The 22,304-nt window shown below is 41.9% G+C and overlaps 1 protein-coding gene across 1 annotated transcript; it reads right to left on the reverse strand.

Annotated features, from left to right (window-relative positions):
- Positions 1-1,022: 1,022 nt before the first annotated feature.
- On the reverse strand, positions 1,023-7,818 carry LOC115779884 (fibulin-2-like). The gene is made up of 4 exons (XM_030728768.1): positions 7,679-7,818; positions 4,002-5,057; positions 3,117-3,446; positions 1,023-1,138 (listed from the first exon to the last, which is right to left on the reverse strand). Exons 2-4 carry the CDS (start codon positions 4,945-4,947, stop codon positions 1,023-1,025), a joined length of 1,392 nt encoding a protein of 463 aa, XP_030584628.1. The 5' UTR covers positions 4,948-5,057; positions 7,679-7,818.
- Between the last annotated feature and the right edge of the window lie 14,486 nt (positions 7,819-22,304).

The raw sequence follows: 22,304 nt of genomic DNA on the forward strand, positions 1-22,304 counted from the left end.
ATAGTAAGGAACAACTCCTGTGGATCTGAAGAGGCCATAGCTGAAAAGTGAAGCCAGTGCGCAAAAACTGCAGTTCCTCCAGGTGCCGTTTGTGGCTGGATTCAACTGGGAATCAGTCCTCATAGACTCCCATGTTAAAATAACCAACTTTACAGCATTAAAAAGAATATTTACAGCCTGTTACAAAAACAGTTTTGTCCTCTCTGGATGGCTTCCCGAGTGGAGTAATTCTTTATAATTCATCCACCCGGATATGTGAATTATGAGTATGGCCACGTTGATTGACAGGAGTCCTGATTGGTGTCTGCTAGGCTTTATCCACTACTGTGAATCATTAAACTGGGCCTCTTCACTGGGTGTGTGTGTGTTGTTGTAAAATTTTTTAATTTAATTTTTAATTTAATTACTTTTTGGCCTTTTACAGCTTTATTTGACAGTGTATAGTAGAGAGAGCGAGAAAGAGAGGGGAGAGCGGGAGAAGAGAGATGGGTGAAGACATGCAGTAAATGAAAACAGGTTGGGACGCAAACCTGTGCCGCTCGCACCTCCATGCAGCATCCATGGTCGCCTGCTCAACCACTGAGTCACCCTGGCACCCGTTTGGAGCTTTTTTAATGAATTACCCTGACTAATACTATGACATGCCCTGTGGTACCTTCAGGTTTGGTGAAACTGTACACTTTTATTTTTATACTTTTATTATTATTATTATTATTATTATGATAAATTAACAACCCACCCTAACTCCATGGTGTGGGATGCTTGTAAACATATGTTCAGAAGAATAAACTAATAAATACCTACTTTAAAGCTACTGATTTATAAAACCTGAAAGAAAAGTAACTGATCATTATATTTAATTTTCCTGAATAAGCTAGAAGAGATGTTTGCTATTTTTTAGCGCAGAATCAATAAATGTCATTTATCTTGCCAGAAAATTGTTTAAATCAACATCTTAGTCAGAATATAAAATACATTGTGGAAATTGTCTTTTGCAGGATTGTTTTATCACTGTACAGTGTTCATGTCTTACTGTTAATTTTCTCAATGCCTGCATTTTTCAACAGTGCAGCCACACTGCACATGCAACTCTGTATCTGTAAGCCCTTCAGGCCACAAATATCTGGTTCTGCTCCTGCTGCAAACACATTAAAAACAAAAAACAGCTCACATGCACCAGCCATGGCTTATTTAACTATCCCATATGAAAGGCACTGACCAGCTAAATATAACAGTCAGTGATGTAGCAGTCTACCATCTCTGTAATCAACAAGTACTGTCATTCAAAATGTAGCCACATTTTAGTCTCTTTTTTAATGTTTCCACTTTTTTGAACGGAAATAAACAAAATGGAAATAAACTGATATTGTTTTAAAAAAGAATATGAGGGCAGAAGTTACAAATACAGGAATATAACCTTTCTAAATGTTTCACACAAAAACATTATCAACAAAGAAACACATCTCAAATCAAAGCAACTGAAGACAGGCCGCCAACCAGAATTTATAACCTCCTGTGGGGGAGCTGAGGCCTTGCGATCTGGGTGAGTGATGGTGGTGATGGGTGCAACTGCTGTGAGAGGATGTTTGCCAGGGGAGGAGTATTTGACTCCCACTCCAGACAGACCATGAACTCACTAGTTACATGCCTGCCCTGATACCAAGGGACCTGTGGCTGTTTCCACTCCTTCCAAATGAATATGACATATAGCCGGGTATTTAGAATAGGACAGAGAAAGCACAACTATACTTTAGGAAGACGGTGTTAAATGATTTGTGTGGTATTTAAAACGGGTGCAGTATGCTAGTCTGCATAACAGAAACAGTTCTCAGAGGTAAAGTGCCTGTGATTTATGAGGTGCTATAGATGTTAGCCCAAGTATGTGCAATTAACATGAAAAAAAAATTTTCCTACCCGCTAATGTTCAACATGAGATACCTAAACACTCAGGAATAAACATCCAATACTTTAATGACAAAATGGCCAAAAACAACTTCACATATTACCTATGAAGTACCAAATTAGGGATCGAGAAGGTTAGCGAGTGAATGCAGTGAAAACATATTGTGCTTAATTAGAGATGTGACTCAATTTATGCATGAAATACAGTAACTGACACATCTTTTGAAAACCTTGTACATACAAATAGTGGTATGGGCAAACTGGCTATTTCCTGCTCACTTTCAATCCCCTGTACAAGGTGCAGGGCAGCTAGATTCTCCAGAGATTTGCTGAACCACAATTACAACAGAATAATTCTTAAATAAGAAAATAAATAAGAATAAGACTTAAGCTATTTAGATTTTGCAGTCACGTGACCACCAACTACATGACATTAACTTGACATCTCAGGCCATTCATCATTTGTTTTGTAAAGGGACTGTTCATTAAATTAGAATACTGCATGGATGTAAGAGTACTTATTTACATTAAAGAACAGGGCAATTTTGGAAGTATTTCTTGTTGTTATTATTAGGTTATTATTTAATGGTTTCACTGGTCTGGCCCACTACGGATTAACTCAGCTCATGAAGTAAAATGAGTTTGACAACCCTGGTGTAAATGATCCAAGCCTGAAGTAGACTTATTGAAGAAGGGACGTGACTAATTTTGGATACCTCTCCTGCCGAGGTTCATTTGCTATTTAATTCAGGTAGACATGCGAAGATACAGCATAATGGAAAGTGGTAATTTTGGAAAGATGACACCGACCCATGAAGGAGCACAGCAGTACATTTTATGAAAGATTCCTCCTCCTTTGGGACTTGAAACAAAGTTCCCCAAAAGTTTGCTATTGCTTAATAAGTATACGTTTTAATACATTTAATATTTCCTTACATGTTACTGTTTTTAGAAGGGGAAGGAAACAAAACTTTTTTACACTTGGCTGAGGTAGACATCTAACACATCTGTATTTTAGCAGAGTTGAAAAATGATTCTGTATATGCTTCCTTTTGTTTTTAACCTCAATTTGAATCCCAGTTTCATATGGAAACACATCTGGTGTGCTGCTGTTTTTGTTTGTATCCAAAAAAAAAGGATCAACTAGGATCCAGAGAAGCACATGAATAGCAATTCTGTACCAACACTTGCGTCATAAATTCTTTTTGACTTACCCTCCTCAGGTCTGATGAGCAAAACAGGGCGATGTTCCTCGGCCTCTTTCACCCCTTCCTTTGCCTCCTCTCTGCCTTCACTGTGAAGGCTAAGCAGCATCTGATCTGGCTCTCCACGGGGCTGACTCTCATCCAGTTTAACTCTCATTGGTGGCTGGGTGGTGGTGATAAAATGGAATACAGGTGTTGTCAGGGACTCAGGCCACCTTTGGGAGGGAGTGGCAGGCTCAATAGTGGCCTTATCGTAAATGCTGGTTGGAATGCTGCTTTCTGAGTCCTCTTTGCTTCTCTCTTGTTGCACCGTCTTGGCTGTGTAAGGCACATCCTTTACTTCAGATCCAGGCACATTTTGAAATGTTACTATTTCTTCCTGTTTTTCCTCATCTTTCTCTTCATTATTCAACCTTTCCTCATCATAAACTGTGACTGGCCTCTCCATTTCTTTTTGACCATTTGAACTTGTGTGGGGATGGACTGGAGCCTCTGAGCTTTCTATGGCATACAGTGGAAAATGTACTGTATCTGATCCTCTTTCTTGATTGGCTTGGATCTCTGTATCCCTTACTGGAAGACTCACATTGGTCTGACTGATAGAACCTCTGGGTGCCACACTATCTGATGTACTTTTGTGATGTGCCTTAGTTTCAGTGCCTCGCTGATGATAAACGGCACTTTCGGAACTCACGTGTGGAAACTCAGGGTGCGTTTCACTTTCTAATTCTCTGTGTAATGGAAATATGACACTATCCAAACTCTTGTGGGCATGCAGTGGATCGTCTAAATCTTTCTGAGGCCTTAAATTATTAAAAAGGACACCTTGCAAACTTGTTAGACCCAGTGAGGACTGCCAAGAAGATGTGGCATGCATCTGTGGCATGTCAGTACTCTGCTCTAGTCTCAGGGGACCTTCTGTCACTTCCTCTCTGCCTGAAGGATGGTCATGAACTCCATATCGTTCTCTCAGTGCCTGTTTGCCTTGCCTGTCAAAGCTCTGAAGAGAAGAGGCTCGATCAGGTTTGGCAGAGCCTTGGGACACGGATAGACCTTTTTTAAAAGAAGGAGAGGATGTAGTGGGAAAGACCAGGGACTGTGGGTAGCTCTCTGGAGAGTCTGTAGGACCATAATCGTAGTCTTCTGGTTCCTCTTTAAGTGGTGGCAATTTAAAGAGAGGAAGATTTCCATTGGGAAGGTGATATGGGGTGGCAAATTGCTCTGTGTGGCCTTGTTGGTCAAACCTGTATGGGAAATTATCATGCCTGATGACTGTATTATCTTCTGTGGGAGTAGCTAACATGGGATTATGAAATTTCTGTGCATCACAGTCTGGTACCGGGTAGCACATTAACTTCCCCCCTTCATTGGGACAGTGGCACACACGGCACACGTCAATATGGAAGGAGTGTCCAGCCTCATACTTTTGTCCAGCATGAACACATCCAACACGTTCACACTGCATGCAGCCATCTGCAGGCTCTGAAACCTCAATGCAGTTTGGTGGGATATCGGGACAGCTGATGAAGTGGCAGCTGATCCGACCCCCGCCTGCAGGGCAGGAGCACTCTGTGCTCCCATAATCAACAAAGTAGGAGTCTCCCTCGGGTACCTTGCCATTCTTGAATCCAGCACTGATGCAGTCATAGTACTGGTAACCCTCACATGCGCATCCTTTTTGTAAGCATGTAGCACAACAGGCACCACTCTCCAGGACTTCTTCAATACAGTTGTCCAGCAGGGGACAGTCCGTGCCGGTGCAATCAAGCTGGCTCAAGCAGACACGCAGGTAGAGAAAAAACAACGCGCACCGCAGGAGTGCTACTTCAGCTTGAGCCATGGCGCCTGGTATACGTACGGCAATCAAAAAAAACGATCGAGTATCGTCCAAAGCCTTTAGTTTATCTTTAAGGATTCTGGCACATTCTGCCTACGTGAATCACCTCTGCTCTGCAAGAAACGGGGAAAAGACAGAAAGGACAGACAGACAGACACGGGTTTATTTCTCGAAATAAAAGCAGACCAACATCTGGCTTTGCAGTTCAGCTTATAAGAGTCCAATTTTTACTGCCTCCCCATCTTTCTGACATTAAGACTACATGGCCCTCATTATCATCAGCTGGAGTACACTGTTTTGAATCATTATGCAGGCTGTCATGATGAAACCTGGAATCTTCCCAGCTTCTAAATTTCTAGTACATCTGTGATTATCTCCATAAAAACATTCCTCTCATAATGTGTTGCAATCAACCTCTAGCAATCTAACCGCTGAACATACATGAGATGCCTCATAACACTTTGGCTGTAGAGTTTGTTGGAAAGTGATTACACTTTAAGAAAAGTACATTCTCTAAGGTAATTACCAAGGTAGAGACCAAAGTTGAGGGCCTCCTTTAACTAATGATTCTTGTCTGCAGTTTCAGACTCAGTGTGATTGTTGTCACTTCATTAGTTCATTTCATCAGGAAGCAGAAATCGAAGTTAAAAGTAAAATCTTTCAGTTATTTTATCACAGATCACTTAAAGCCAAGAATGTGCCGCAAATTAATTCTGCTTTACACCATACTGTTCTCAGTTTGAAAAAACTCAGAAAACAACACATTATTCTCTTTGTAAAAGATACTTTTGGAGAGATCGAATTCATCGCCAGTGATACGAGGCATATTTTTCCCTGGCTTTTAGGTCATGTCTGCACACATCAGACTTAGAGTGCTATGTTCTTGGCCTGACATACATGAAGTATATGAATCTGACAGGAGTTTGTTATGAATATTGCTGTCAGAAATAAGTAAATCTGCTCCAAACAAGGACCTGCATCATCTGTTAGTTACACTGTAATCCCGTGAGTCATGAACAATACATCTGATGAGGGAAACATGGAATGACCTTAACAGATTTGAACTGCTTAACTCGTTGAATGTTTTATATTTAACACTACTTGCTTTGTTTTTTTTCCCCCTTTTATGTCGTGAATTTTTAATATAAAACATCAAAACATAAATCACAAACTTGGCACCATATCCACTGTTAAGAAACTATCAGAAACCTTTATTTGGGATTTCCACTATGATTTTTCAAAAAGGTTTCAGAAGGCTTTGAGGAAATTCCTGTTAGAGAATGTTAAAATATATCATAATTGGGTGGTTAAAATCTGACTCCATCATAATTACATGGATCCAAAAAGTAGGGGAACTACACAAGATGGAAGCCAAATTTATATAAAGTAGGGGCCTGTAATGGCCCCATCAATGCAATGCTGTTATTCACTCTGTGGCAACTGTTTATTACACTCTACCCTCTTACAACCCTGTATCAGCAGCACAGTGTTGGTGTCCAATCCACATTTCCACTCCTTTCAGCTGCAAAAAAGAACGGGTGCTAGTGCCGAAAAGGAGGCAACATCGCGGGTCCTCAAAATTACTGGTCCTAAATTTACAACCACTGATGTGATCAAGTATAGTAAGAGCTACCACAAAAACCTGTCCGCAGTTTGCTGGAATTTACGCCAACTGCTGCTTAATGCTAGCAACATTTGCTTCTCAAATCTTTTAAAATGCGGGTAAGTTCTCAAAAGGTATCAAGACACAACTCCTTCCATCCGACACCATCCTGATGGAAAAGAGGTGCAAGCTACTTTTCAACCCTATCCTTTTTTATCTGCCCCTTTTCGTATAGATGGTCAGTGGGAGCTTCATCCTATTCTGGAGGCTTTCTGTCACCAAACCCATAAGTAGGATCATGACAGTTGTGTCAGGGAAAGTGCCACAGACCTTTGCTATACTAGACATAATAAAAGCTGGCCAGGAATGGCTGCAGAAGAATGCAAACACAGCAATCACAGCAGCCTGGTGTTTCCCAGAGCTGTGAGGGAGGGGGGATTCCTTCATTTCTGTCTGCCTACACACACACACACACACACACACACACACACACACACAGCTGATCGATAAACACTTCCTAAAGTAATGCATCTCTTTGACATGGCCAAACAAAAGAGGATTATTTCAAGGTTTGACTTTAAAAACTATTCAATAAGAGTATTCATCATCTTTGCAGTGCAGGAAACAGTGACTCGCTCTGGAAAACAGTCAGTGAGATTAATTCACACCGCGAGACGTTTAAACAAAAAAAAAAAACAAAAAAAAAAGCGACCCTCTGTAAGCTCATGACCATATGTTGCAAACCATCTGTAGATAACTACAGTTTCACAGCTGTTTTAATGTCTTCATTGCATCTGTAACTTCCTTTTGATAAATGACTGCAACTACAGCAGATTAAGACAGAAAGGCTTCATAAGACACAAACGGCAGCAACCTGTGGCCTCTCTCCACCTGATAACTGTGGAAAGTTGTTCACCTTAACCGCTGCTTGCAAGGCTGCAGTCAGAAATAGGCAGAAAACTGAACACCAGAAAAAAAGCTCATCTGTGCTGAGCGACGCGCGAAGCTCTCAGCGCAACATCCATGGAAAAAAGTTCGGCCTGATTTTATCGATGGCGCACAGGTTGTCGGTGAAAAGCTCCAAATACTGTTTAAGGAATAAAGCCGCGCAGAGACGCTGCTTTGTGTTACCTTGTAGAGAGCCGCCGGTCCTCTGTGCGCCTCCAAATGTGAACCTTTTGACCATCGACGCGCTGTTGGAACCAAGCAGGCAGGCTGAGGGGGAGGTACGAAAAGTTTCCCTGCTGGAGACTCCGAAGGAGATCCCATCCTGATCCATAATGAAGACCAGGCTCTGCGGGCAGGGGCCCGCACAATACAACTGCTGAAGATGGAGGGGTTGATTTGACTTGACAGGACAGGAGTTAAAAATAATAATAAAATAATAAAAATCATTTCTTTTTCATTAGGGTAATTAAAGACTAAATTTTAATTACCTATAACCTATAAAGCAGACAAAAAGGTTGTTTCAAGGATGACGATGCCCCCAACCCACAGCACAGGACTTGTTAGTGGCATAGTGAGGCCGACATGAAATCTGAATATTTGATCAGAAATAAAATATAGAAAACTGGTGTCAAAAACAGGCACGAGTGACGATCAATATGGTATAAATAATCCTACTTATGTAGGATGTATGCTTTATGAATTAAGCTCCTAAATAAAAGTCTCACATGAACAGGTGACAAATTAAAGTAAAAACCTAAACCACTGAGTCCTACACTGAGGGCAATGTAGGACTGTGGATTATTGTCCCCTTACAGCGAAGAATCAAAGCAAATTAATCAAAGGTTTTTCTGATTGATCACCTTTATTCCATTATGAAACATTTGATCACGCCAAGGATGACACGCACAGAGCAGGATCACTGAACGGTTTCATGAGAACTGAAATAATATCATACACTATGATCTTCACTTTCACCTCATTTCAGTCCAAGTGAACACCCATGGGAAATTGTGGACTGACCTTTGGAAGTCACTCTCCACCATTATCAACACACCAAGTGAAGAGTGGTGTTCATCACTTCAGGAGAGTTAAAAGTCACACTGAAGCTGTTCTGGTGGTCCATGGTGGTCCAGCACTTAGTTTGATTTCATTTGTCACCCAGAGTTTAATCTCTATAAAAAATAAGAAGAAGAAGAAGAAAATCAAAAGGTGATAGACAAGTTGTTTTTTGTTGTTGTTGTTGTTGTTGTTGTTTTCACTAGAGGCTTTATTTGCAGTGGTTTTGTTGTCTTGTACAGTACTGAGTACTGACCAATCACATTTGAGATTTGGTTGCATGCGTGTAAACAGTCCACATGAAGAGCAAAAACAGTTGATTGTATTGGCATAAATGCAGTCTGGAAGCCACGAGCCACACAGGAAATGATCCAGGGCAGAATCAAACCCAGGCCCCTGCAGCACTTCAGCACATGAGCTGCTAGCTCAACCAAGTGAGGTGTGGTGGCACGCAAGCGGGGGAAAGCCCTTTACTGGAAATAGATTTCTCTCCGAGTAGACACGACAGACGTGTGTTTTAACATGTAGATAGTGAATTGTAGATTGGCTATATGTGTGAATGCAGATTTGTTGTGTTCCTTCCAGTAGCTCAGCTGACTTAATACAGCTTGAGAATTAAACTAATGAGGAAAAAATATATAGTTTTCAAAAACAATATTTTTTTGATGTAATCCTGTAGTCCTGCTAAATGTTTTGACAAACTGTGAATTTAGGCCTGCTGCGCTCTCTGTGCAGAACCCAACAGTGAGTACAGTCCCTGCCAGCACTCCTAGGTGGGCCCCATATGGGATAAGCAAGGGCAAACATTATGGGCCCCATAAGGTTTTGTCCGCGGTTTCCATGGTGGCCCTACATGGGTTTGCCCAGATAGATTTTAACCGGCCCTGAATATGTGTTCACTGGGACCCAGACGGTTGACTTACATGAGGCCCATGCAGGGTCCATGCATGCATGGGCTATGCATGGACCCTTCATGGGTCCATGCAACCCATGTAGGGCCACCATGGAAACAGCAGACAAAACCTTATGGGGCCCATAATGTTTGGGCCTAGGAGCACCTAGGAGCACCTATGGGCCAGCACCTAGGAGTGCTGGCAGGGGTCCTGCCTATTTTGGCTTTGGGCTTTTACCATAAAAACCCAAAAGCCACGTGTGGGCTTTAATCTAGCCGAGCTCAACCAAAGGTTTAAGAATATGCCCACCTGCCTACATGGCAGCATTTTAATGTTGTTCTCTTTAATGGTTTATTTTCACAGACTGTATTTTTCATTCGTTTTCTAAGAGAAGCAGACTTTTAGATTCACTCAAATACACTCAGCAGTCAGTGAATGGACTGCAGATCATATATTGCTGTTACTGCAAACCATCTTCTGTTTAATTATACATTTGCTTTGCTGCAAATTAAGCTGATATATGATCAGTTTAGCTCAGTGAAAACCAGCCTGTAAGCAGCTCGCAGTACAAATTAAAATCAGCAGGGTGAGTTTTGGTGTGTGGATAAAACTTGTTCTTCACATCCATGGATCACGCTCAGTGGATAATTTGGAAGCCTGGTTGATGTCTGGGTCTTTGTTGAGTTGCTCAAGTTGTTCCTGAGCAGTTTTTTTGAGATGCTGCTGCTGTCAGGGAGTGTCATAGAGTGCATATTCATCTCAGCATACCATGGTCTTAATGGCATAATCCTTTAGATTCATGTCATATGTCAGTAGTTTCAGCGTTTTGTGGTCTTTTAATGAGGAAGCTCCACTGCTAAAAGCTACTGATTTGCTTAGTGACAAAAGACAATTTAGTACAGTCAGCTGAAACTGTTTTGTTAAACATCTGTTCTTTGTTTTTTGTCAAGAAATGGAGAATAGTGGCTTCTAATTTCTGCTAATTGTAGCATTCACCAGATCGCTGGCAGGAGAGTGGGGTTAGGTTAGGGTTAGGTTCCACTTTAGCAACATGCTAAACAAGAATAGTTTCAGAAACTCAAAGATGAACCTCGTTCCACACGTCCTATTTTAATTACCACCTGAGCTTCAGCAGGAGCTCTTATAACCGCGCCATGTCTTCTTCTGTGGTGGTTTGTACCCGATCAACCAAGTAAACCTAACCCTAACCCACTGGATGTTGAGAGGTTAAACTGACCAGAATGGAGCATGACAGCCATACTGAGAATCACAACTAAATTAGTAAGTATGATATGCCATTTTCTGTAGAGATGAAGTGTGAAGTTTGTGTAGAAGCTGAAGGCAAATGCACAAAATGACTTCTTTTTCCTAATATTTCACATATACCACTGTGATCGGCTACTTTTATCTCACATAAAGTTTATATCAGCACAAACAGGAAGGTGCTGAAGCAGACTATATTTCTCCTCTCATAGTATCCTTTGTGCAGTAAAACATTATATAAGCAGTATAACTGTGTTTCTGAACTCTCTTATATTTCCTTTAGAGCCTCGTTGTTGGCCCCCAGAGTAAACTTCAGCCTCTGTCCACTTTAAGGACCTTGCATGTACCTCTTAAATTGAAGGCTGTAACCTTGGCTAAACAAGAACCTTGTGCTCACGTCATTACTCATGATGCTGTCTGCCTCCCGCCAGTTGCAGACCATGCATGACACAAGGCCATGAGCTATCTTAACTGCACACAAAAGACCCAATCTCCTTCAAACACAAGTCTGTTTTGGATTACCTGTCTGAGCACAATACTCCCTGGAGGCATAAATATGCATGTCATTCAACTGAGTGTGCCTATGCATTCACATGTGGTAAAGAACTAACTTAACGTCACACATTTTTAATATGTTCTCAGCTTTCGGAGGGAGTATGACCCCTTAACAGCAACAGGCACAAATCTAAGCAAGTTTACAACCAGGCCTCATCTTATATCTCACTTTCTCAACACTTCCTTTTATGTGAAGCAGCCCCTTTGGAGGATATTTTACATTTGTCATAAATTAGGATGTGTGAGTTCAAAGAGCACTGGGAGCCTAAGTGTTGTTTAGATGAAAATGTGGCATGCTTGAAGTTTGAATGGACTCACTCATCATGCTGGAGCAAAGTGACCCAATCTCAAATCTGGACCACACCCAGCAGCTCATATAAAGGTCCAAATGAGGAGCTGTCGGGGCCTGAGGTGAAGTGGTGTGATAAACACATCAGCGCTGATCACAGATAAGTCCGTTTCATGGGAGTGGGCCTGCATTCAAGTGGAGATAAGAGATGAAGTAAAACAATAGATTCCGAGTGTTCAGGACTGGGTCAATGGAAGGGCATGTCAAAACTTGCCAGTAGGTCGATTTAAAAAAAAAAAACAACTCTACTGTACCATGGGCCAGCTGCCTTGTTTTTCACATATAAAAACAGACTTGGCTGTGTGCGTAGCGCCCTGGAGCTAACTGCAGTTCTGTCTGCTGTCGTAGAGATGACACGGTGTAGGATAACAAGATCAGAAAGAAAGCGCGCCGTGGTTTAGAGAACAAACTTGGGTTTTGCAGGGACATAAAAAGATCACGCTAAGTGGGACTTGACAACACATGGGTGAGATTTGTGGTAGCCCAGTGTGATGTCCAGTAGACACAGATGAGCCTTTGAAATAGCCGGGGGTGAACTTCAGGAAGCCATACTTCACATTTGGGGTGACAAAGGAGCATCTGGATCAGGACTTGCTGGTGTCTTTGTTGTAGCGTTTATTGAGATCATGGGGGTCAAACTGTTAGCACCAGAGGTTAAAATGATCCAGAGCAATCTGGTATGGCAGTTTAATGCATAATGTTATCAATCAAGTTCATTTTTCATAACTGCAGCCTGACACTGCTTTTTAGCTAACGCCGTGGAGATACTCAAAAAACTCCTTTTTTTCTTTCTCATCCCTGCCGTGTATTCATACCAGCAGATGTCGATAAAGCTGCAGTGTTAATGCTGCTGAGGTCAAAGTGAGATAGCTTCACTCTCAGAGATGGAGAAATTTGCAAGAAAGACGGGAGATCATCTTCAAAGAAGAAGAAGGAAACACGACACTCAAAGAGTCATAAAAAATCTAAATCTCTTGAAGAATTCTGTAATTCTAAAAATGGCAGCCTGCCACAAAAGAGCCAATAAACAGATAGGAAACATATGGGACAAATCTGTTGTGGGGTAATTGTGTGGTGGCAGGAATATCTACTTGTCATCATCCCCATCTGCTTTAATTTCTACCACAACATATATTTAGAGCCATAGACGTTGGTTCTGTCAGTACTTAGGAGGTTCCATTTGTGTTCCCATGCCCAGTGTCCATGCTGCCTGATGGCCATAGTACACAGCGCCACGTTTGGAGAGACCCAAACACAGCATATCAGCACAAACACCTCATACCAACTATCAAGCATGGTGGTGGAGGGGTGATGACTGGGGCTTGTTCTGTAGTCGCAGGAGCTGGGCATTCTGCAGTCAACCGGGACCTCCTCTGCATACCAAAGCAGTCTGGAGTCAAATGTGAGGTCATCTGTCCAAAGGCTAAAGCTTTGCCAAAACTCCCAAGCACAGCAGCAAATGTGCAACAAAATGGCTCAAAATAGAAAAGAATCAAGGTGCTGCAATGGCCCTGTCAAAGTCCAGACTTCAACCCAGCTGAAATACTGTGGCGGGACCTTAAGAGATCTGTGCGTAAACAAATGTCTGCAAACCTCATTGAACTGAAGCAACGTGTTAAAGAAAAGCGTGCCAAAATCCGTCCACAACAATGTGAGGACTGATGAAGTAATTAATTCAGGTTATTGCTGCTGAAGGTGGTTCTACAAGCTACTGAATCATGGGATGCATTTTTTCACACATTGCTTCTGCATTTTGGTTAATTTTTGTTAAATGATTAAGCACACAGTGTAATATGTCATGTGCTGTTGAGGTTGTATTTAATAAACCTGGTAAGGACCAATTTTATTTTTATTGTATCCTGATATGTAAAACTGTAGAACTGAAAGAGGGTGTACTTTCTTTGTCACATGACTGCAGGTAAGTATGCATGAACAGAAAGTTCTGTGATGACTGCAGGTGAAATTTTACATGGGTAAGCTGCATGCATTTGTTGTAATTGTATATGCAGTATGCCATATGTTGTATGTCGTGTCCCGTAATGTGTTTGTGTGCCACCTGATGACTCCCTATAGTCTTTTTATTTTGATTGTAAAATGCACAACTTTTGCCAGACCACACTGAAAAGACAAGATGGTTCACATTAGCCACCTAATGATGCAGCACCCCCCCCCCCCCATTACGCAGGGCACACCGCGCACTTGCAACACCGGCATCTGCTCAGGAGTTCACACACAGGTCACCAGTGTGCTGCTGGGCTGCATGTGATGTGATTATCATGCAAATGATCTACACATCCTGCCTTTATCATGTGTCATTACTTTTATAATGGTTTATAATCCAAATCACATTTCTGCTGATGTCTCAACTGACTCTAGTTTGTCCTGGAATGGCATTATTTAATTATGGCTGGAAATAAAGTACAATGAAATATAATGGCGATATTTAATTTTTGGAATGTTCATGATTCAGTCCATCTGTGGGTTTCTGGCTAAAAGTTGTGGTGAATAAATGCATTAAATTGCTTCCAGGCTAACTATATTCAGACTGTAATGTGTACTCAATGTATAAATAAAATATGATGGGAACATTTTTTTTTTCCAAATCTGACTGAAAGGTTTTGGGAATTTCTGCCTCTCTGTGACCAGCTCAACTGCAAATTCTTGTTTCCTGCAAAACTCGGAGGATTTAAACACTTATCCTCTGTAGTCTGTGACTGACAGCATCCTCACAGCACTATAGAAAGATCTAGCGCCTGCAAAAAGAGTCAGCATTGTGCAGCCATAGGGTGGGGAGATGGAGATGACTGACCTTCTCATGGGCCTTCTCTGCAGGCTGATTTGCAGGACAAAAGTGAACTGTGACGAGAGAAGGGAAATGGGTGTTGTCGTGCTCTGGAATCTCCTTTAGCCAGGCACTGCAGCAGACAAAGCAGCCCTGCCCTATATTTCTAACACTGGGTAAAGTAGCTGAGGGCACTTTATAAGGCAATGCAAAGCATGCTGTCAGTGGACTGTTTTATAAGAATATTATGTGCTGAAATCAATGCTCTAATCCCTCCATAGAGTAGATCCATGCTGAGCCCATCTGTGTTTGGATTTGCACATGAATGTACTGAACATGCCAAAGAGTTATGGCCTGAGCTAAATCAAAAACTTCTACCTGAGCGAAAGAAACAAAAGCCCACTGCCTCAACCACCTTTCTACCCCACACAGTGCTGTTTTGCACAAATGTTCCACTTAGATTATTAAAGCAGTGTCACCAAACAGCACAAGATTTGTTGAATAAAACTGGACAACCGAGCGTCATAATGCCAGGTCTGTGTTTGCCACTTTGTCAGCTTGACTTAGCTACTGGCTGGTCTGCCTTGTTTGGCCGCACAGTCTGTTTGAATGGAGCAGAGTGAGTAAAGAGGAGGCATTGACAGACATGTGCTCTGACTGCTGCCTGTGCCAGTCAACAGGATGTTCGATTTTTATCCTCTGAGCACTGATTGAGTTTAATAGCTTGATGTTGACTACTGAGGAACAAATACGCAAGTAGGGAATTTAGCAATTAGGTTAAGGTTAAGATTAGCAAGTATGGGCTACTGTGTGTGTGTGTGCGTGTGTGTGAATATGGAGGTGAATTAAATAGTATTCAAAGAAACACAAGTCATCATAATGTGCAACATATAATAGTAGCAGCACACAGTGAGTTGCATTGCATCTAAACATTAAGATCACTGATTCATATGGACAAACTTCTTAGAGCCACACTTAAAGATTTTTATCAACACAGGAAAATATATCATTTGTAAAACATGCAGAAAAAAGCAGACAACTCTCTAGTTTTGCTCAGCTCTAAGCTCATTTCCAGTGTTTTTAATTTACTGCCCACAGCTTTACTGAACCAATGGCTGGTAAACATAATGGAGCATTAGAGGAGACCAAAAATGAGCTGAATGGGGCTGAATTGAGATAATGGTAATGTTGCTCTGTATCTGCTGCATGGGTGGCCAGTACAAGAATGGAAGCAGTGCTTGCCCAGAGAAATCTAAAAATGGACATTAATTTAATCCTATCAAAGTGAAAGAAGTCTGTGCTTATATCTCAGAACACTAGACAATAGATACAATAGATTCCCATGGTTTGGAGTCGTGCTAACTTCCAAGGCTGGAGCTGGGCTTTGGTTGTTTGTGCATGCGTATTGTGGAAAAACCTGTGGTCTTTGATGGAACAGAGGCAGCAGTACCAAGTTAATGAGCAATTTACTCAGTGATTTATCATCTCAGCAGATACATTTTCTCTTACTGAGCACCTTGGTGATGCAGAGGAGATAGTCTAGTGTTGGTTTTGATAAAATAGGCAAGCTGAACAGGTTCTGGCTCCACCAGGTAGACTTGTGACAAGTCACAGACTTACTGTTATATTCAGTATAATTCAAAACTAGCAATTGGCCCCATAAAGTCATCAGGAAAATGTTGGCATCACATAACTTAAGAGCAGAGGGTTGTTTGCCCATAAACTTCTATACAAATGGAATTCTTTTAGCAACCATATTGGTCGTCACCTGGTGACCCAGGTTTAAGGTACTTCATGTTTCAGACTTAAAGCTACGTTCATGTCCATGGAAAAAAGAGAACAACTGTAAACTTTATTTACTTTATGTAAATACTAGGAACTTATGAAGTACAATATGGAAACTGAAGTTTGGGATGAAACGCCTTGATCATGTAGAACTGCTGTACCTTATAACAAGTGGACAGGTATCTAGTACTTCATTTTACTTTTTGCAGAATTTAGTTTTTGCACTGTTGATGCACTGTTTTTATACATTGCAAAATAGGCACTTATGAATTCAAATATATGCACAATCTTATAAAATGTCACGTCTTCTCTAAAACTTGATTTCACTTATACTTTAAAAAAAGAAATCTTTATATCGAGTGATTATTTTGATGGATCTAACTATTCACACCCATTCGGTTAATCAGCTTCTGATTTCATGAAATATGCATGGGCAAGCAGCAGGCGCTCAGCGGGGAGCTTTGGAATCTAGGAGATGTTGCTCGATACAGAGGAGGCATCCAAATTATGCATCGCTCCAAACTGGCTCCCCGTGTCTTCAGACCTTTACACAGAAAAAAAAGGAAATATTAAAAAAATCATGGCATTACAGCCCAAAAGTTTCAACTGTGCAATTCTGACATCACCAACTGCAAATTGCCTCAGATGTTCCTTCACACTCTTAACCCGTGTGGTTAGAAAAGACTGAAGTGCTGATTCGATCCCCTGCACTGACAGAAAGATTCCTGTCCTGAGCTCATGAATAGGCCCTCAAGTAAAGCAAACATCCACAGCCTCTATCAGGGCCAAGCTAACACTCAAAGCATGCCTTTAAAAATGGAACACAGAGACACACCTGGAGGAGAGCTCAGCTCTTCCTTCTCTCAGTGAGGCTCGGGCGTTGAGCACTTCATCACGTCATAATGCTCTGAACTTTGTCTCGAATGAATGTCACTGCTGTTAAACAAGTTTGGTAAATGTGACACATCCTGTTTGCTTTGGAAAATCCCTCGCTGCACATTTCAGAATCCCAGCAGGCACAAACCTGAGAAGTACGATGGCTAATTATGACTGGTATCATGATTTATTAAACATAACTGAACAAAAGCAAAAGCAGAATACTCAAACATTAGGGCCAGGAGATAGCACAAAATTACACTGAATAACAAATACAAATGAAAGACCAAGAGCAATAATTAATCAGTAAAACCTTAAGATCAATTCTACAGCATAGAGGAAGCCCTCTGCTAAAACCAGCAAGATGACTAGCTGCTTCATTCTGAACTAGCTGAAGGTGACAGTGACTTTTAGCTCAAAGAAGAGAACAGGACCATTCTTATCATTTCATTGTTTTTGACAGTTATTAATTATGGTTACATGTGTTACAGCATACATTGTTTTATACACTTGTTTCTTACAGTTGTTTATTCTTGGGGTTTCTAGGAACCATCTGTGGAACCACCACATGACCAGTTGGCAATCCTTTTATGTTGACCCCCACAGCATCAAGCAGGTCACCGGCAACCCATTAACATAAAAACAGGGTTTTATTTTTGCCGCACGCTAAATAGGGACTCAAAGTTGTGCTATTTGAAGAAAGGAAAAATAAGAAAAGACAAAAAGAAAAAAAGAAAAGCGCTCTTTCTCCCATCAATTCATTATAACAGCTCCTCAAATGAGTTGCCCTTGAACTCTGCAAATGTCAACCCAATCAACAGTCATGCTGAATGTCGACAGTACACTATTGTTTTACGCAACCTCGCAGGCATTTTGAAAAAACAGTGATTGTGGAGAAAATAGGAAAAAGGATCTCTCCCCATATGGACAGCAGATCTGCCTCTGACTTCAGGGGAGAGTCCAGCCGGGACTGCTGGGAGAAAACAACACAGCGTCTTCTAAAGGCTGCTGTCGAATATGACCGTCATGTTGCATCACCACATGAAGCCCCCAGAGAAGTATTTCCCTGGCATCTCTGTTCAGGAATGCATGGTGCACACTTTTTAGTTTCACAGTGAAACCCAGTGGGTTAGATCAGATGTACACGGCTGGTCCCACAGGCCAAAACCTCAGTTTGTGTTTTGCTTTGTGATGTGTGCACGTTGCTTAGCTGCTCAAACAGACATAGAAAAATAACATCTGTCAGGTGGTGCTAATTCAGTGGCATTAAAAGAGTGTTAGGAGTAAATGTGAATTCCAAAGAAGTTCATGTGACACATTTGCTCCAGGACATTCAAACATGGTGATTAAAAGCTTTCAGATGACATAATCCACCCCTCAGGTGGGCCTTTTGAAGGTATTCGGCTCTGTGGCAATAAAACATACAACATCTGCTTGAGTCTAAACGGACACCTCAGCAGGAACACAGATTTTTTTTGCTCTGGATTTAAAGAACTGATAAACATGCTTCCACTCAAGCTCCTTGTTATGTTTCTGTATTGCACTGTGTTTCTTAATCTTGCCTTAATTTCTTTACGTCGCACATACAGCTCTCACTTGATGTTGGCTCTCACTGTGGTGTTGTATCACTTCCTGCTCCTGTTGCAGTGCACAGTGGTGTGTTTTTTCACTGTGTAATCTTCATGTGCTTTATCTAAAGCACACTCTGCTGAATCACCTGTAAATTATATTTATAGTATTCACTTATTGTATCTTTAGGACTACGCTATCTTGACGAAGTCACTAGCAGCATGGCTTCTTCTCCTCTCCCTCCCACACTTTCCTTCTCAGTGTGCCAAATGTTTAGTTACTCTTCCTTTAGTATTGATGATCCTCGTAATAAATGTAGCCTGTTTGTAGCTTTGGAGGGCAGGCTCAGGGAATGGAAGACCTGGTTTCACACCCCTGAAAAACTTGTAGCTAGCCAGGCCCCTGTAGTTGATGTGGACGAAGGTAGCTTAGCCATCATTAGCTCTCCCCCGGAGGATTGTCCAAGGCAGCCAGAAAATCAGGTTGGAAGGGTAACTGTGAGGAGGAAGCGTAGACCCAAACAGAAGCTCTCTGTACACCACCAACTGTTCACGTTTTGAATTGTTTTTTCCCCATTTGGCGACACAACTACCAAAACAATCACTTTTTCAGAAACGTGAAGCTAAGAGACACCAGCAACCATTCCTGATCGTCTTCCAGGGACCAGAGCAGGTACCATAAAAGGAAATCTGAAACTGCTGGCTAAAGATATATGCAGACTTTGGAAAATAATTCATGCCGGCAGTAATGACATCCGTTTACATTAGTCAGGTGTCGCTAAAGTTAATATTGAATCTGTGTGTAATTTTCCAAAAACTATTTCTGACTGTAGATTTCTCTGCCCTCCCCAGTTGGACCAGGAGTGACATGTGTAGCCGCATGTTATAAAGTTGATGGCTGCAAGGCTGCAGGGATGTCTTAAACACATAAAGACCTGGATTCCCTGCTTCTAATTTCAAATAAAACTGAGGTTACTGTACTCGGCCCTAGAAATCTTAGAAACATGGTGTCTAACCAGATACTTACTCTGGATGGCATTACTTTGGCCTCCAGTAACACTGTGAGAAATCTTGGAGACATTTCTGACCAGGATACGTCCTTCAATGTACATATTAAACAAATATGTAGGACCGCATTCTTGCATTTGCATATTATTTCTAAAATCAGAAACATCCTTTCTCAGACTGATGCTGAAAAGCTAATTCATGCATTTATTACTTCTAGGCTGGACTATTGTAGTTCATTATTATCAGGCTGTCCTAAAAGCTCCCTGAAAAGCATTCAGGTGATTCAAAATGCTGCAGCTAGAGTACTGACAGGGACTAGAAAAAGAGAGCAGATTTCTCCCATATTGGCTTCTCTTCATTGGCTCCCTGTTAAATCTAGAATATAATTTAAAATCCTTCCCCTCACATACAAGGTCTTGAATAATCAGGCCCCATCTTATCTTAAAGACCTCATAGTACCATATCCTGGTACTATGCACCGTGTCCTGGTGCAGCCACAATAACCTGGTACTGAACGCCCAGAAGACAGTGGAGATTATAGTGGACTTTAGGAAGCACACAGCCCCTCTACCCTCCATCATCCTGACTGACACCCCCATCACCACAGTGGACTCTTTTCGCTTCCTGGGAACTGCCATCACCCAGGACCTCAAGTGGGAGCCCACCATCACCTCTGTCGTCAAAAAGGCCCAGCAGAGGATGTACTTCCTGCGGCAGTTGAAGAAATTCAACTTGCCAGCAAGGACCATGGTGCAGTTCTATACTGCCATCATTGAGTCCATCCTTACCTCCTCCATCACTGTGTGGTACGCTGGAGCCACCACTAGGGACAAACAGAGACTACAGCGCGTTGTGCACTCTGCTGAGAAGGTGATTGGCTGTAACCTCCCATCTCTCCAGGACCTGTACACCTCCAGGACACTGGGGCGTGCAGGTCGGATCACAGCCGACCACTCTCACCCTGGGCACAGACTTTTTGACCCTCTCCCCTCAGGCAGGAGGCTACGGTCCATACGGACCAGAACCTCCCGCCATAAGAACAGTTTCTTCCCCTCTGCTGTTGGACTCATGAACAATTACCCTAAGACTGTTACCACCACCCTCCACAAACGCTGATGACCCTATGTCTATGCACCTGTCTGACTGCACTGATGTACATATTAGTGGAATATAGTTTACATTCTTTTATCTTTTAATTAGTCTCTGCACTGTATATTTTGTAATTTTGTAATATTGTGTTATAGTTATAGCACTAATATCTCTGTATATTTGCAATTTGTATACTTGTATATTGTCTTATAGTTTTTATACTTATTTGTTTTTTGTTTTTTGTTTTTTTTTTCTGTAAGCACGAAGTACCGCAGCAATTTCCTAATGCTGTGAACCTGTTCACCCATATGGCAATAAAAACCTTCTGATTCTGATTCTGATTCTGATCACCCCAACAGAGCACTTTATGCTCAGACAGCTGGATTACTGGTGGTTCCTAGGACACTTAAGAGTTGAATGGGAGGCAGAGCCTTCAGCTTTCAGGGCTTTCCTTTTTGATCAAATTTATAGTTAGGGTTGGAGGAGGTGACCCTGAACCATCCCTTAGTTATGCTGCGTTAGGCTTAGACTGCTGGGGGCTGATGCACTGAGTGTCACTTCTTCACTCACCTGTTCACTCTATGTGTTTATACACCACTCTCAGCCTGTCTTTTATCCCTGTCTCCCTCCCTTCACCACCAAATGGTCGCAGCAGATGACGGCCCCTCCCTGAGCCTGGTTCTACCGGAGGTTTCTTCCTGTTAAAAGTGAGTTTTTCCTTCCCAGTGTCGTCAAGTGTTCACTCATAGAGGGTCATCTGATTGTTGGATTTTTCTCTCTGTTATTGAAAGGTCTTTACCCTAAAGTAAAAGCAAAGCACAAGAAATGCAAACACCCCAAACAAACAAAAGAACAACAACAGGGAGTATAAGAGTACAAAAAAACAAAGTAACAGTTCTGGGGGCCCACTCAGCCATGGGACAACATGGTAAGAAAGGGCAGGACCACATCTTTCAGTGGGACCCCTAAGGCCAGCTGAAGCAGCTCAAACTCAGGGTTGAGCCATGGTTTCCATCTTAGGTTTTCTTTTACAAAAGACAGAGCTACATGCTGCCACTAATAAAGGTCTGCATCTCCTGGGTCCATCACTGGTTAAAGCATACTGTCATGAGATGGTGTGCTGTGGAGATGAGGACCCAAATACAGACACGCAGAGGAAGACTGTAACTGTAACTAAAAGCGAGCCTTTTATTCTGGGCTGACAGCAGGTACAAAGAACATGAAACATAAAATACTACAGGGAACTGAAAAGTATAAACTTACTGAAACCTAACACTAGGAAACACACTGGGACTGGGAGACACTGGAGCTAGGGAACAGTAGGAAGGTGACCATAAACTGGAACACAGGCAGCCACTCCAACAAGTGACAAAGGAAGACTGAGACAATAAGTGATTAGGGGAAGTGGAGACAGCTGGAAAAATAAGACACAAGACAACTAAATCACCTGAGACGAGACAAAGGAAGCACAACTAAAAGCGAAGCACAAGGAATACAAACCTGTGTGCTCCCTTGTTCTGTGTTTCCCCTTTTGTCTTTGAGTTTTTGCATTTCTTGGCTCCAGTCCTGCCTTGTTTTTGTATTC

This window comes from Archocentrus centrarchus, chromosome 5, assembly GCF_007364275.1.
Source record: "Archocentrus centrarchus isolate MPI-CPG fArcCen1 chromosome 5, fArcCen1, whole genome shotgun sequence".
In the NCBI taxonomy this organism is placed as follows: domain Eukaryota; kingdom Metazoa; phylum Chordata; class Actinopteri; order Cichliformes; family Cichlidae; genus Archocentrus; species Archocentrus centrarchus.